The sequence below is a fragment of the Scomber scombrus genome, chromosome 21 (assembly GCF_963691925.1).
Source record: "Scomber scombrus chromosome 21, fScoSco1.1, whole genome shotgun sequence".
In the NCBI taxonomy this organism is placed as follows: Eukaryota; Metazoa; Chordata; class Actinopteri; order Scombriformes; family Scombridae; genus Scomber; species Scomber scombrus.
Genome location: NC_084990.1, coordinates 1,381,458 through 1,395,989, shown reverse-complemented (window position 1 = coordinate 1,395,989; position 14,532 = coordinate 1,381,458). Strand labels below are relative to the sequence as shown.

Genomic DNA, 14,532 nt, shown 5'->3' with positions numbered 1-14,532 from the left:
GCTCCTCCTTTGGAAGCTGAAATAACTGCTGACGATCACAGTGACGTCACACCGGTTCCAGTGGATGTGAACCTTTTCTTTTAAAGCTCCCTCAAAGCAGTTCATGAAGAAAGTAAAAGCTGTTCATTTTGCATGCCAAATAGTCTGATGATGTAATGCCCTCTTCAATTACAGTACTGTTGCAATATAAAACATTATAAATAATAAGGAGAAATCAACTGAAGTACTATACCTACCCTCTTTATAGCACATCTTTACAACAAGGCAATTCAAAGCGCTTTACATAAAACATAAAAGAAATCATAAAGCAATATAAAATAACATTAAAATACAATTAAAAGGTTTTAAATTGGAAATAAATATAAGGCAGATAGAACAGCAGAGTAAATATTACAGTGCAGTGTGAGATGGAATTAATGGCTGCAGCTTTGATCTAAAAGAAGTGAGAGTTGCAGCAGATCTGCAGTTTTCTGGGAGTTTCTTCAGATATGTGGAGCATCAAAACTGAACAGTGCTTCTCCATGTTTAGTTTGGACTCTGTGGACAGAAAACAGACCTGTCAGGTGATGCTTCATAATGAAGCAGAAGAAGCAAAAAACATATTTCCAAAAACAATCCAATCCAATGGAAACATTTTCGGGCACAAATGGGCGTGGCTTATATTAATTGTATCAGCTTTATTCAATAAACACTGTGCAAAAATGATATTGACACTTCTCACTGATGAGTTATTAGCCAAAACTAAAACACCTAATAACTGACCACATGGTGGCGCTACAGATACCATGTTTTAATATGTTAAGTATTGTATGGGGCAGCTGTTCATGAAATCTGAAATAATACTTTTAGTTTTTAAAAATAGATTTATATTAATAGATTTTCTATTATAAAATGTAATATGTTATTTAATACTTTTTTACAGTTCTGACCTTTGAGATTGTAGGCATTTGGACTCATTATGTCATCATATTTATTCATTTGTTTGTTTATTTCTGATTTCATCGTTTATTTTTGTCAATATTTTTTATTTAGATATTTTACATTTTTGTGATTCTTAACAAGTGATCTTTTTTTCTTTTCTTTGAGTGATGGAATGATATTAATAGTAATAATGTCCTCAGGAAAACAATTGAAACGAAGCCGGAAGTATAAACAGTGAAGCCCCTTCCTCTTCCGCTGCTGATTCATCTAGTCCGCTCTCTGTCGCTTTAAACAAACTCGGTATTTTCCGGACTCTCTCGACACAGCTCGTCATCGACCCCTTTCACTGCGGCTCCATCGCTGAGCGGACTGGCCCGCTGCTCTCATCCGAGACCTCAGCACACACTGTCGGATCTATTCAAGCACCAGCGTCGGCTCCCTGAAAGCCTCCAGCGGCTGTCGTAATGCAAGCGATCAAATGTGTGGTGGTGGGCGACGGGTAAGAGCATCCTTACACAACGCAGCTCCGGCTCTTTTTTCTCCTGTGTGATTCAGTGATGTGTCCACGGATGGATGGATGGAAGGATGGATGGATGGATGGGAGGATGCTATGTAGGAAAAGGGGCTGGGGCTCACCGATATGTCGTCGCCCTGGTTTTGTGCGGTGTGCTGGCGGATGCTCGACGGTCCTCTGCTTTGTGGTTGTGTTCGGGTCGATCACGTCGTGGCCTCCCGCTCATCGTAGCTGTGGGAGCGGCGAGCGTCCGGATGATATGCGGGAACACCTACACGCCTCGTAGGCCACTGGAGGCAGGCTGAAGTGCTGATGCACGCTAAGGAATTTGTGGCCCTGTCAGTAGCAAACAGGCCCCGCTGCCCTCATTCTGTTCTCACTGAGCGTTTCTTACTGCATGTGTCAATACGAGGGCTACATCTTAATATCAGGCCTGGTTGTTGATTAAGGCCAGGGGGAAAAAAACATAATGTCAATGTATAGAAATTAAATTATATGTGTAGACATTTAAAAAAAATCTACATTGAATTCTTAATTTATAATGCTGCTTTGTCAGAATTCTTCAACCTTTTCAAAATAAATGTGGGATTAATTAATGTGGGTTTGACACTAAGCCTCTTCTACAGTACAGTACAGCAGTGCTGTAGCTTATATCACAGATGATATGTGCAGGAAGACATTGTTCTGGATTCTCAAAGGTAAAACATCTCCTAAAGGGACATTCCGTAGACTTAACACAAAGCTTTCTAAAGTCTTAAAAAAACATCCTCAGTGTTATGTCAGGGTTTCATTTCTCATATCAGGGTTATGTCAGCTTAGCTTTGGAGACGACATGTTTGTAACAGAAAGCCTGCATTACAGACTGGAGGTGAGGAGTTTTGACAGAGGTGGGGGTGTTTACAGTCAGGCTGGGTCTAAAGGTGTGGTCGCACTCATCATAAAGCGCATTTTTGCATGTGGAGTGATTTTGCAGTCTGTGTTCAGTCCCCCCCCCCCCCCCTGTCAGCATGCATGTGCAGAAGAAATCAGCACCGAACAGCTAGCAGGTTATGCACTGAGCGTGTGTGTGTGGGTGTGTGTGAGTGTGTGTGTGAAGGTGTGGTTAGACAGAAATGAATGTTTGCTTCTCTGTATTTGTAAGATTTGGACTGCTGAGCTTTGTTTATTCCCCTCAAACAGTTGGTGTACCAAATATATAACAAGTCTGTTTTGTGCTTCAGTAGAAATGTTTTCTACTCTCACTGAAGTGTCTACACTCTGCAGGGTCAATTTGCATTTATTTTCAGTCACTTGTGTGTATCTTTTGATATTGTATGCAATCATTCAGTCAGTGTTCAGTGAGACAACACATAAGACGTCTCCAGGAACTCCAGTTAATCCTGATATTTTCCTTCAGAGTCCTCTTTTGTTCATATAATGCATTTATAAATCCCTTCAAAGTTTAGACCTGTAACAAATAATCAATTAATCGATAGATCAAATCATTCATTTTGATATCCTAATAGTCATTTTAGTCATTTTTCAAGTTTGACGGATCAGACACTTGAAATCATCACTGTAGGCTCTAAGAAGTTATAACAGGCACTATAACAGTTTCACTATTTTCTGACATTATATAGACACATTTATTAATAGAGAAAATAATCAGAAGGTTAATTAATAATGCAAATAATCTTTAATTGCAGCCCTTACACAAGCTGAACCATTCTCAACCCACAGTTTTTCTCAGTTTGTGCCATCCGGTGCAAATTCACCTCTATTTGCACCCACTTCCCCTCTTCTGTGTACTTGCCTCATTTACAATTCTCTTCACACTCTGTCTGAACACACTGTGAGAAGTCACACTGACGGATCTGAGAATTTACCAGGAACTCCTTTTTCTATGATTTTCCTTCAGACTCCTGTCATTCTCCTCACCCACTGCAACCTCACATCTGTTTTCATCACTGAATTGAATTATAAAGAAATGGTGCCACATGGAAGAATTCACTTTGTATTCAATATGAACACACCGTAGACAAGTGACATAACTGAATTGCATGATGGGAAGTGTAGTATCCAGGTGTTTTTAGTTTGACCTAATACAGGGACTAAAAGTCAGGATATCCTGGCCTGTGCTGCTCTGGTTATGAACATGTTCTGTGTTATAGTTGAGTGCTGATTTAATAAGAAAAAGACACAATGTGTGGTGTTCTTCTTCCCTGTAAGAAATGAACAGATGAATAGGAGCTGCTAGTATTAAGGCCTGTACTCTTTCTCATCCTCAATCTGTCTGTCATGCTCTCCATCAGAGCCACATAAACCCACTGACCTCAAATCAGTCTCATGGCACCCTCACACATATTGGCACTGTGTGTCACCACCATTTGCTGTGTCTATGGAGACATGCACACAAAATTGCCCGTTACTTCATGCATGAGCACACAGCCAATACCCATCTATGCCACCACCAATCTGTGGGGCATCCTGTGGCTCGTATAGTACAGTGTGGTAGGGGAGGGGGGGGGGGGTTGTGTGTACTGTATTTGAGCAGGAGGGAGGTAAGTTGTGCCTGTGTTTGTAAGTGAGTGAGTGTGTGTTTGTATGTGTAGTGGAGAGGGGTGGAGGGCAGTGGAGAGGAGGGGGGGGGGGGTATCATAGGGGGCTACTTTGTCCCTCCGGCAACATGAATGTAGGCCAGTGTCTGTGTGGCACTTAGTGAAAGAGAGTAGCTGCCTGCCTGAACACTCACACATACAGTCATGTATCTACTCACACATACAGTCATGTATCTACTCACACATACAGTCCTACACATGTAGTTTCAGTACAGATGTATAAATGTCTATGCAGCTGTATTATCAATCTGTGCTCATGTGTTGTGTCTCCTCTCTCTCTGTTCTTCAGGGCTGTGGGTAAGACCTGTCTGCTGATTAGCTACACCACCAATGCCTTCCCTGGTGAATACATCCCCACTGTGTAAGTAAACCATACACTGCACATGCACGCTCTCATTGTTATTTGATGTAAGCAGTGGTTTCCTGTTAAAGCACCATACTAACCTTTAGAGCCGGGTAACATGCAGTATATGAGATGAGATGAGATGAGATGGTATAAATCAGGCAAGATTTTGCTAAGTTTAAACCACACTACCTCTCAGTTATATATCTGTGGTGGTGTTACTCTGTTGTGGCCAATTCAAAGTGCTTTGAGGGGTCAAAAAGACAAGAAAAATGCTATATGGGCCATTCTACCACATTGGTGCAAACTGCTGTCCCCCAACAAAAAAACAAATGTAATATGTATAAAATCATCATTTCTGGGTACTTTCTATGGCGAGGTGGCCGTCCCCAACACTAACCCTTAAATGTAAATCAGTGAAAATGATACTGAAATCATTTTTGCCAATTTTTTCATAGTTGTTTCTCAAAAGATCTTTTTGATCTTTTTGAAAGTAAAGTACAAACAAATACATATATTTTACTTTTAATTTGTAATTCAGGAAATTTTATGTAAAAAAATGCTGTCCTCAATTTTTATGTCTCTACCGAAACATTTTAGTCTGTGGACTGGGACTGATTTTAGCCACAAACCTACATTTTCTATCAGGAAGTATGTCTGCCCCTTTAATGTGTATTAAAACTAATGGATCCTGAAATCTAATCATTATCAAAATCCAATGAATTTCAAAAATTACACTCAAAATATTATTCAAATTTTAATTGTTATTGTTTTACTTCTGAAACCCTTTCAATAAAATTGCAAAAAATGACATTAATAAGATAAAAATAAACAAAAAAGTTAACAAGTTAAGATAACCCTTTTTATTATACTATATGTTGTGTGCTTCGGTAGTGAAACATTTTGGGAAAGGAAAAATATTCTAAAACTTTCTGAAAATACAATATGAGGATTAAGTGTACAATTACTAGAAATGTATACTTTAGATCTATCATTCTATCATTTGCACACATAAAAAGATTTGTGAAAAAGAAACTTTTTTCCAGGATTATTCCAACCCTGACTTTGCACTAATTCAGTAGAATGGTCCATATAAGTCCAGTTCAGTCCATTCAATGTTACAGATTCATGAGCAGGACTGCTTTATGGCAGAATTAGATTTTTATATATTAAACAAATATTTTATACATTACATATTCCTGGAACAAATTACAGCCCCTCCTCAAAATTGATTCATTCATATTGGTTGTTTAATTTTAGAAACTGGATCTTAAACCTCCTAAAATATATTTACAATTGTTTAACATAACTGTACATTATCTTACATTTTAAAATATTTTAACATATTTAGAATGACTTTTTAGAGTTGTTTTTTTTTTTACATTATTTTATTTTATTTTAATAATTTTAATCCATATATCTTTCATAATCGGCACATTTGAATAGCTTCTCATTAATTAATGGTGGTCTCCTTCAATGATTCTCTAGAGTGTAAATAAAGGTTGAATGAATGAATCTTTGTTTGTCAGGTATTTAGTCTGTTGGATTGACTAAAAACACTTTCCTGTTTATATCACCTGCAGCTTTCAGCCATGTTTTACAGTCTTTATCAGAGGATTGAGTTTACTCAGCTGTCATGGCGATGGCTTAGTAATCATCATGTTTCAAACGCATCAGACTATATATAAACAACCTCCCAATTGATTTTCCATTAAAAAAAATCACAATGTATATTGATTTTGTAACATAAAATGACATACTGTATACTATCATAGTATGAGTATGGTGATGTGTGATAATGTGCCTTAGATTACTGCACATCATTTTCTTTTTTTTCTTTTTTATTCCTTTTTTCGTCTTTTTTTTTTCTACTTTTCTAGGAAGACGTTGGTTTCTAGAATCATCATGGGTTGTCTGGTTCTGTACATGCCAGTAACATCTTTAATAATATAAATGTGAATGTACATATTTGAATAGATGATGACCACACACTAAGATCCAATGATTTGAATGTATTGCTGACATTTTGGCTACAATTAAACATACATACACCACCTGGTGGCAATTTACAATTAGTGCCACAATCAACAATCAAAAGGTTTACCTGAGTTCATTACAATGACTAAAATGCATTCACATTCATTCACATATATGTTATATGACAGCACCAGTCATTCATGGTCAGTATCTTAACTCATAACCACATTTGTGACTCAACATTACAAGAAATATGTAGTTAAATAAACTCAGGTGTACCCTTTGACTCGGTGATGGTGTCACTGATTGTTGATTAGCAGCAGGTGGTGTATACATATTTAAGTGTGTGTCTGACACCTAAAAGTTACCTTCAGAAAGATCATGCAGTCAGTGATAGAAAACAGTTAAAACAGATACAGTACGGTTAGCAGTAATATTAATCAAAGGACACATGCTAACGGTTTCCCTTTGGTTCCAGTCTTTGTGCTAAGCTAAGACAACACGCCTCAGACCTTTCCATGTTGGAGGCACAGAGATCAAATAAATTCCCATCTGACTGGTTCTGAGTTAAAATATGCATGTTTCCCCAAAGGTGGGAGTGTTCCTTTAAAATAGGAGCCAAAAGTTGATATTCATATGTCATCATTTTCAGTCGTTGGCTGAGTAATGCAATAAATCAATGAGTTGTTTGTAACTGATTAAGAATTCCATTTGTCTGTGTTTCTGGAATAGTCAAGCATGTTCTTTACTATCCATATTTGAGGATGAATAAATATCTTCTGCTGCACTTGATGTAGAAGATAATAATTAGAACCCATTACGATTTAAACAGAGGTAAAGATGAATTAACAATGATTTTCTGTTAGCATATAAACACTACCATGATTTTTCACAGGCACAACAGTGGCATGGATATGAAGTTAGCCACAACAGCTAATCCATCCTGTGTTTACTTGGTTGAATTCTGAGACAATAGTTTAAAATGTTTTATGTAAAACTGAAGTTTATTTGGAAAGCTTTGCTTATGCTACTTGCCCCAATTCTAAAAATCTCTTCTAAGATCAGAGGTCCAAAGTTAGCATTATGTCCACATTCAGAATAGCCAACATTTTGACAAGACCCAAGTTGCAAAATACTGAAATTTCCCAAAAGAAAGACAATATATTATTGAGTAAGGTTATTTCTGTTCTAAGGCTGGATCTCATCATTTACATTGTTACAGACGTCGGTGTGATTTTGATGTTTTCTTACTTCTGACACAGAAACTTGCTCTGGTTTATCTTCAGTGCACTCATGTAGGGAAATAAAGAACATTCACCTGCTGTACATGTAACTGCATTTCACTAAGTGAAGTATCCACCCTCCTGCAGCTTTGACAACTACTCCGCCAATGTGATGGTGGATGGGAAACCAGTGAATCTGGGCCTTTGGGATACAGCAGGACAGGAGGACTACGATAGGCTCAGACCACTGTCTTACCCACAGACGGTATTCAGAAACCTTTTCCCCCAGCCACACACACACACACACACGCACACACACACAAACACACACACTCAAACTAGTTATAGTGTAATCAATAAGTCATTACATTTAAATGGGTTGGACACCACAAACTATCTCCTATGGATGCAATGTCCACAGTTGGACTTCCAGCCAGGTGACCTGTGTTGCATGTCTCTCCCTAGTTTCCTGTCTCTGCTCTGTATGTCAAATGATCGCAAAAAAACTCTGAAAAATAAAAATAACACATTATTTTTACATGTACCTTATATGTAAAATGAAACTAAATGACCAAATGAGGTTGGTTACATTGTGTATCATGGAGAAACACACATGTATCTATACTTACATGAAGGTTAAGTGATATATTAGTGACATACATCTTTATCAGCATGTAGTGATAAACAAGTTTTAGTTATAGTAAGATAACTCGACTTTAAGTGTCAACTGAAAATTAAGAAGAAACATTTTTGTAGTTACAGGGAAACACACACACTCTTCTACACACACACACACATACACAGATGTTGCTCTCAACTAGCCATGTTTCTGATTCTCTCCCAGGATGTGTTCTTGATATGCTTCTCCCTGGTCAGTCCGGCCTCCTTTGAGAACGTCCGAGCTAAGGTCAGTACGCTGACTGACCCTCCTCCCTTTGCCCCCTCCATGCCGAGTCTGACCACTAGGAGGCACATCTTTGGCTCCACCTGGCTTATCACACAGCTGCCCCACCTATCCAGACCTCAGCTTAGAACCCTCTTAGATTTGAACTGATTCCCTAATGGGATGAAGTACAGAGAGAGGTTATAATGTGAGGTCTGAATGAGTCCAAACACTGTGCAGAGTGAGCGTGATGACCTGCTGTGGTTTCATCTGCTGAGCATCATGAGACGCTCACATATGAAATCACGCTTTTCTGATGGTCCACACACTCTCTCTGCAGAGTCTGGGTGCTTCTCGTCTGAAGGGATTCTCTCATCATGTGATGTTTATTGGAGGTTGCTTTGCCTGAGGATGTTTTGTGTTCATACAGTTATGCTTCCATTCAAACCGTTCTATTACAAACAGCTTTTTCTATTTCTACTACTCATGGAATCTGTTGAATGTCATCGTGGAAAGGCGCTCGACGCTCTACCCATGCATCCAGCTAACTGTTCTCTTTCTCCTTTCTCACTGACTCTGTCCTTTGTATATGCAAATTGTGTGTGTGTGTGTGTGCGTGGGGCCGTAGTGGTACCCTGAGGTGAGACACCATTGCCCCAACACACCCATCATCCTGGTGGGCACCAAACTGGATCTGCGAGATGACAAGGACACCATCGAGAGGCTGCGGGACAAGAAGCTCTCCCCCATCACCTACCCGCAGGGCCTGGCCATGGCAAGAGAGATTGGTGAGGCTGAGTGTACCAATGTGCACCACTGGATATGTCTTCTATGAAGATTCAATCACTTATTACACTTTATTTTGCTACACATGACGTGATTAGCCTGACAATCAATGAGATCAAATGTAAGGAGTTATTATTGCAAATCAAGTCAATGAAGATGATTCAGGAAGCCAATATTACTCGGTCATACTGTAAGGTTGCCAGACATCTGCTGTGTTCACATTTAAGCAGAGATTGATCAAGGAACCCCATCCAGTAAGAAAAGGCAAGCAAACAAAACAACTTAAAGGGGGTATATTCCACTTTTTGTGGTTTTCTGTTACTTATATCTGTTCTGATGTCAGAGATCTGTGCTAAACATGGTCAAAGTTCCAAAGCTTGAGGTGAATGTACTATATGTAGAAATGCTCCCTTCAAGTCAAAAGTCAAGGCTTCAACCTGTTCTTGCACATGCCCATAATGCATCCATTCCCTAGCCTTGGTTGCTATGGTTGTTGCTAATGTTTTCATTCTCCACACTCATATTTCAGATCGGATTTTAACTCTAACATGTACAAAAAAGTAGTGAAATCCTACTACTATATTTAGTTTCTTTCATGGTTTATTGAGATAACCTCTCGAGAGGCCCAATCAGAACAGAGTGGGCTCATCAGGAGGGGGGCCTTAAAGAGACAGGAGCTAAAACGGCCTGTTTCACATAGTATGAGATGGATGGATGGATGGATGGATGGATGGATGGATGGATAGTACTTTATTTATCCCCAAAGTGCAGCTATCACATAAATGACACAATGACCAAAAACACACATAACCTACAAACATGTGTGAATACAGATCGTACTTTACTAAATAAAAATAAGCACAGTAAAAAAAAAAAGGAATAAAAATAGAGTTTTAAACTTTAAGGCAGTATATTGCTATTAATGTGTTTTTAACTGTAAATCATGCAAATATATTCCAGTAGAGCCAAAGAATATGAATGAAGACATGGAAATGTGTAGAATACTTCCTCTTTTAAAGTAACACTTTATTTATGAGCATGAAATGATAAAAGGAGGTAGTTAGCCTAGCTTAGTATAAAGACTGTAAGCAGAGGGAAACAGCTAGCCTGGTTCTGTTGATAGAGAAAAAAGCTGGCTAACAGCTCTAAAGTTCACTGATTAATGTGTCTTCTTTGTTTAGTCTGTACATTAAGAGACGTGTGAAGGGCTACTTGGGTCAATCATAACAAAAATCTTTTTTTTTAAACAGACCCCATAGTTATTAAGATATAGATCTCTACCAAGTGGTTGAGAAGTCCCTACATGGTAAAAGTATGAAATACATTTACAAATACCAAAAACATGTAGAAAAAATCAAATCGTATCGTATCATTTTAAAAAAGAATGATCAGAGAAAAATGAATGATCAGAGATTTTTATTTTTGGTATAGCACATTTTAAAAAAATGATTTGACTATTATTAGACTTCTTTTTGTTGCATCAACTTAGATCATTCTGCTCAGTGAGACCTCTGAAACTATAATATGTTGAAAAAAGTTTCTGTATTTTCGAAAATTCCACCAAAATGCATCTTTATGTCTGGAGTCAACTTACTGAAAGACTAAGTGACATCTAGTGGATTTTTGTAGCATTACGCAACTAAACTGAGTGGTAGAGATGGCACACAACATTAAAGCGATGGTTCGGCGTAATTTCATAATTTAGCGTCATATGCACCATGACGTCTATCTAACCACCCGCTCCCCTTCTTTTTCATTTTGTCACAAACTGGTGGAGTTAGAGCCATCAGCTGAATGGCTTAGTACAGGTGCTAACGGACCCACCAGTGTATCTCGTAAATTACTCCACTAATAATGCCTGGGTTGTTATCAAAGTTCTACAGTAGTACAAATAGGGTCTTTACTCATAAATCCATGCTTTGGAAAGTTTGTAAGTACACCAGGAGTTTATTAAAATAACACTTACCTGATGGCTTTTACTCTGCTGCTACTGCTAAAGCTGTTAACATCGTCGAAATCATGTGTGGTCGCACGAGATCCCCGCACAGATCTCTAGATGTGCTGTGCGGGGATCTCGCACGACCACACAGGATACAAAGTAAAGGGCTAGAAATAATCATATTTTTCATTGAGTCATTCTGGTCTCAATCTCTGAGCTCAGTCCCTCTAATAAGTGTAGTGTACTGGTCATTTTTTAAAATTGTTGCTCCGTTAATAAGATTAGACTTATAGTAGCCTTTACATCTGCCTGGTGGGCATTTGATTATCAGCTGTGATTGACAGTTGGTTGACCTGCTGCTCTGTCACAATATTTCAAAAAGTTTAATGTTACTTGATTGAAAAGATGGTGCCAACCAGAAAGTTCAACTCTGTAGAAAGTTCAACATTCAAACCAGGTGACAACACATCTCACCGTGTCTATCTTTATATGTAGTCTATGGTTTGGTGCTATTGTGTCTTTACAGAAACCAACACCAAGACCTGTGCTCAGGTAGTTCTGGTTGGATGGATATGTTAATAAAGTTATTAAAGTTTGTCAGGAAAAAGTTCCAGAGTCTCTACAGAGTTACAAATGAAGCTCCCTCAATTCTGACACCAGAGCAGTTTTAGGGTGAGGAGGTGCTAGTAAAGAATCCACTTTGTTTGGAGCATCCTGAGGCCCTGTGATTGATGAATGCTTATATTAACTGTCTCCATTTAAACTTCCAAAGCCGTTGCTGTACTTGAACACGACAAGCAGTATCACTGAGAGATATGTTTCCCATCATGCCTTCCTCCTGGTCTTCAGGTGCTGTGAAGTACCTGGAGTGTTCCGCGTTGACCCAGCGAGGCCTGAAGACGGTGTTCGACGAGGCCATCCGAGCCGTGCTCTGCCCTCCGCCAGTGAAGAAGAGGGGGAAGAGGTGCACCATGTTCTGAGGAGGAAACACTGCTGAAACACTACACTACATCACCATGAACAACAACCACTACTTCTCTGAGAGGATGAGAGAAAAACTAGCGAGAGTGAGTGTGCACTGCTGAGATTGCTTTCTTTATATTGATGTTTTTTCAAAGCGATATTGGTAACAAGACCAATATTTAATCTGATTTTTTTACCATTACTAAATAGGATCATAGGTTCTCTGTGAAAGACATTTACTGTCCACCTACTTTGTACTCATAGAAACATGTCAAGTTGCCAAGAGGGCTGAAAAAAGGTTTCTATTACTCGTCAACATCCCTTCTTTCTCAGCCATGCTTGCTTGAATTAATGCAGTGTTGACTAGCTAGAAAGTGAACTGTGAATATGCCTTTCAGGTCTGAAGTTACCCTCAGCTTCTGATTTAAGATCAGCATGGTGAAACAAAACGTCACACTGACATCTGTCCACAGTGACAGTGAAACCACTACTGTCTGAACAAGTAAATAATGTGGCCCTTCTGTTAGAAAAGAGAGCAATATGTTGTAAATTCTGTTTTATTAGAGCTGGGTATTTCCTATTAGTAATAATAACATTGTATTCACTACATTCATTGCTGGGATCTGGAAATGTGGCGAAACATTTTAACAACAAAGTCTGACAGGGAAACAAACAGGAGCAGTGTTAGAAGTCTGTGCTTATTTAATTCACTGATTCATATGTACTGGAATATAATGGAAAAGCCACCTCTGGCTCTGAGTTAACACCTGTTAATATTACCTGTAATATATGTGTTGATATTATGCCTCTTCTTCAATACACTTGTAACAACTCTAACCAATAGAAGTACAGAAATAGGTTCCCAGAGCTGACTTTTTTGCCCTGGGGCTGCAGCAGGTTAATCTGAACCTGACAGTATCGACTGAAATGAGAACTTTAAGGTAGCTTTATTACCTGAGTCATTTTGCTATTATGATCCCAAATCGTTGTTTCAAATTACCACACAGAAAAATCTAGGGCCGGGTAATATATTAGTGTAGAAAAACACAAAAGACGTGAAGTAGCTCATTTTTTTGCCCCTGGGCCACCTGGTAGGTTAATCCAGCCTTGGTGAATGGTAATATTGTTTTGCAATCTTACTGTTGTACACTGAACTTTTTTTTATTATCATCAGTAATTGCATACAACATGCAATTTATACAGTTCTGTTGTGCAAAGAAAGATTATTAGAAACATTTCAGGTGTGCTATCTTTCAGTTTGACATTGAGTTAGAGTGGTTTAGATCATGTGGATGAACTGTGAGTACAATGTTATTAGTACCAATGATGATGGCCAAAACAATGAATATTAAAAAAAACAAGTAATAACAAAGTAGACATTTCCTTTCAAATGATAGGATGATAGGATTATATGGCAGAGACTCAATGTAGTGTTGAAATAGCAGTCGAAAGTAACTCAGATGACTCGGGTGAAAGCTACAGAAAAAGCGAGTAAGTGGACCTCCAGTTAACACTGATTTGTCAAATTACCTGAAATTGTTTCACTTTTTAATGTGTTCCTCCAACACGAATGTGTTCTTTGTTGAGACTTACTGTAGTCACACATCTGATGTTAGTCAAGTGTCTTTGGGTAACTTCATCTAACTGTGAACATGTGACAGACGAGCATGCCAAACATGGGGGCTGTAAAACCTTGCTGCCTGAGTTCTGCCTCTGAGTGTGGAGGAGCTTGCATGGGTCTTAAAATATTCTGTCTTAATTTATCCCATTGTTTAGATCTTGTCTCTCTCTGTGTGTGTGTGTGTGTGTGTGTGTGTGTGTGTGTGTGTGTGTGTGTGTGTGTGTGTGTGTGTGTGTGTGTGTGTGTGTGTGTGTGTGTGTGTGTGTGTGTGTGTGTGTGTGTGTGTGTGTGTGTGTGTGTGTGTGTGTGTGTGTGTGTGTGTGTGTGTGTGTGTGTGTGTGTGTGAGCTGGTATCGCTGAGACAGAGCTGTTTGACAGTTTGGGGTAGTGCATAAAAGACAGTATTGTTTTAAGCCAAGTTTTTTAGTGTCAAGTTTTTTGGTACTATTTCATATTGTACTGTAGTAATACACGAGACTTTTCAACAATTTGTCAACATTAAGAAAGATAAATGACATCTAGTGATGTACAGAATAATCCTTAGAAAAGGAATGCGTTATGAATATCTATCTACATGTACCTGAATATTTAGCTTTTAAAACTCTAAAACAATTCAAACTAAAGGGATTATAGTCACTCATGTTGAAGTTAGAAGTGTTGCTAACAGTGTACAATAAAGGGGCCAATCTTTGTCGAGTTTGTCTGTTGTGACAAACAGTGCAGATTGCACCTTTATGAAATGCATTTCTGTATGGTTGCAGGACT

The 14,532-nt window shown here is 38.6% G+C and overlaps 1 protein-coding gene across 1 annotated transcript; it reads left to right on the top strand.

Annotated features, from left to right (window-relative positions):
• Window positions 1-1,285: 1,285 nt before the first annotated feature.
• Window positions 1,286-12,981, top strand: rac3b (Rac family small GTPase 3b). The gene is made up of 6 exons (XM_062443086.1): window positions 1,286-1,420; window positions 4,322-4,393; window positions 7,723-7,840; window positions 8,420-8,482; window positions 9,087-9,246; window positions 12,033-12,981. The coding sequence occupies exons 1-6, from the start codon at window positions 1,386-1,388 to the stop codon at window positions 12,161-12,163; spliced, it is 579 nt and encodes a 192-aa protein (XP_062299070.1). The 5' UTR covers window positions 1,286-1,385; the 3' UTR covers window positions 12,164-12,981.
• Window positions 12,982-14,532: the final 1,551 nt, after the last annotated feature.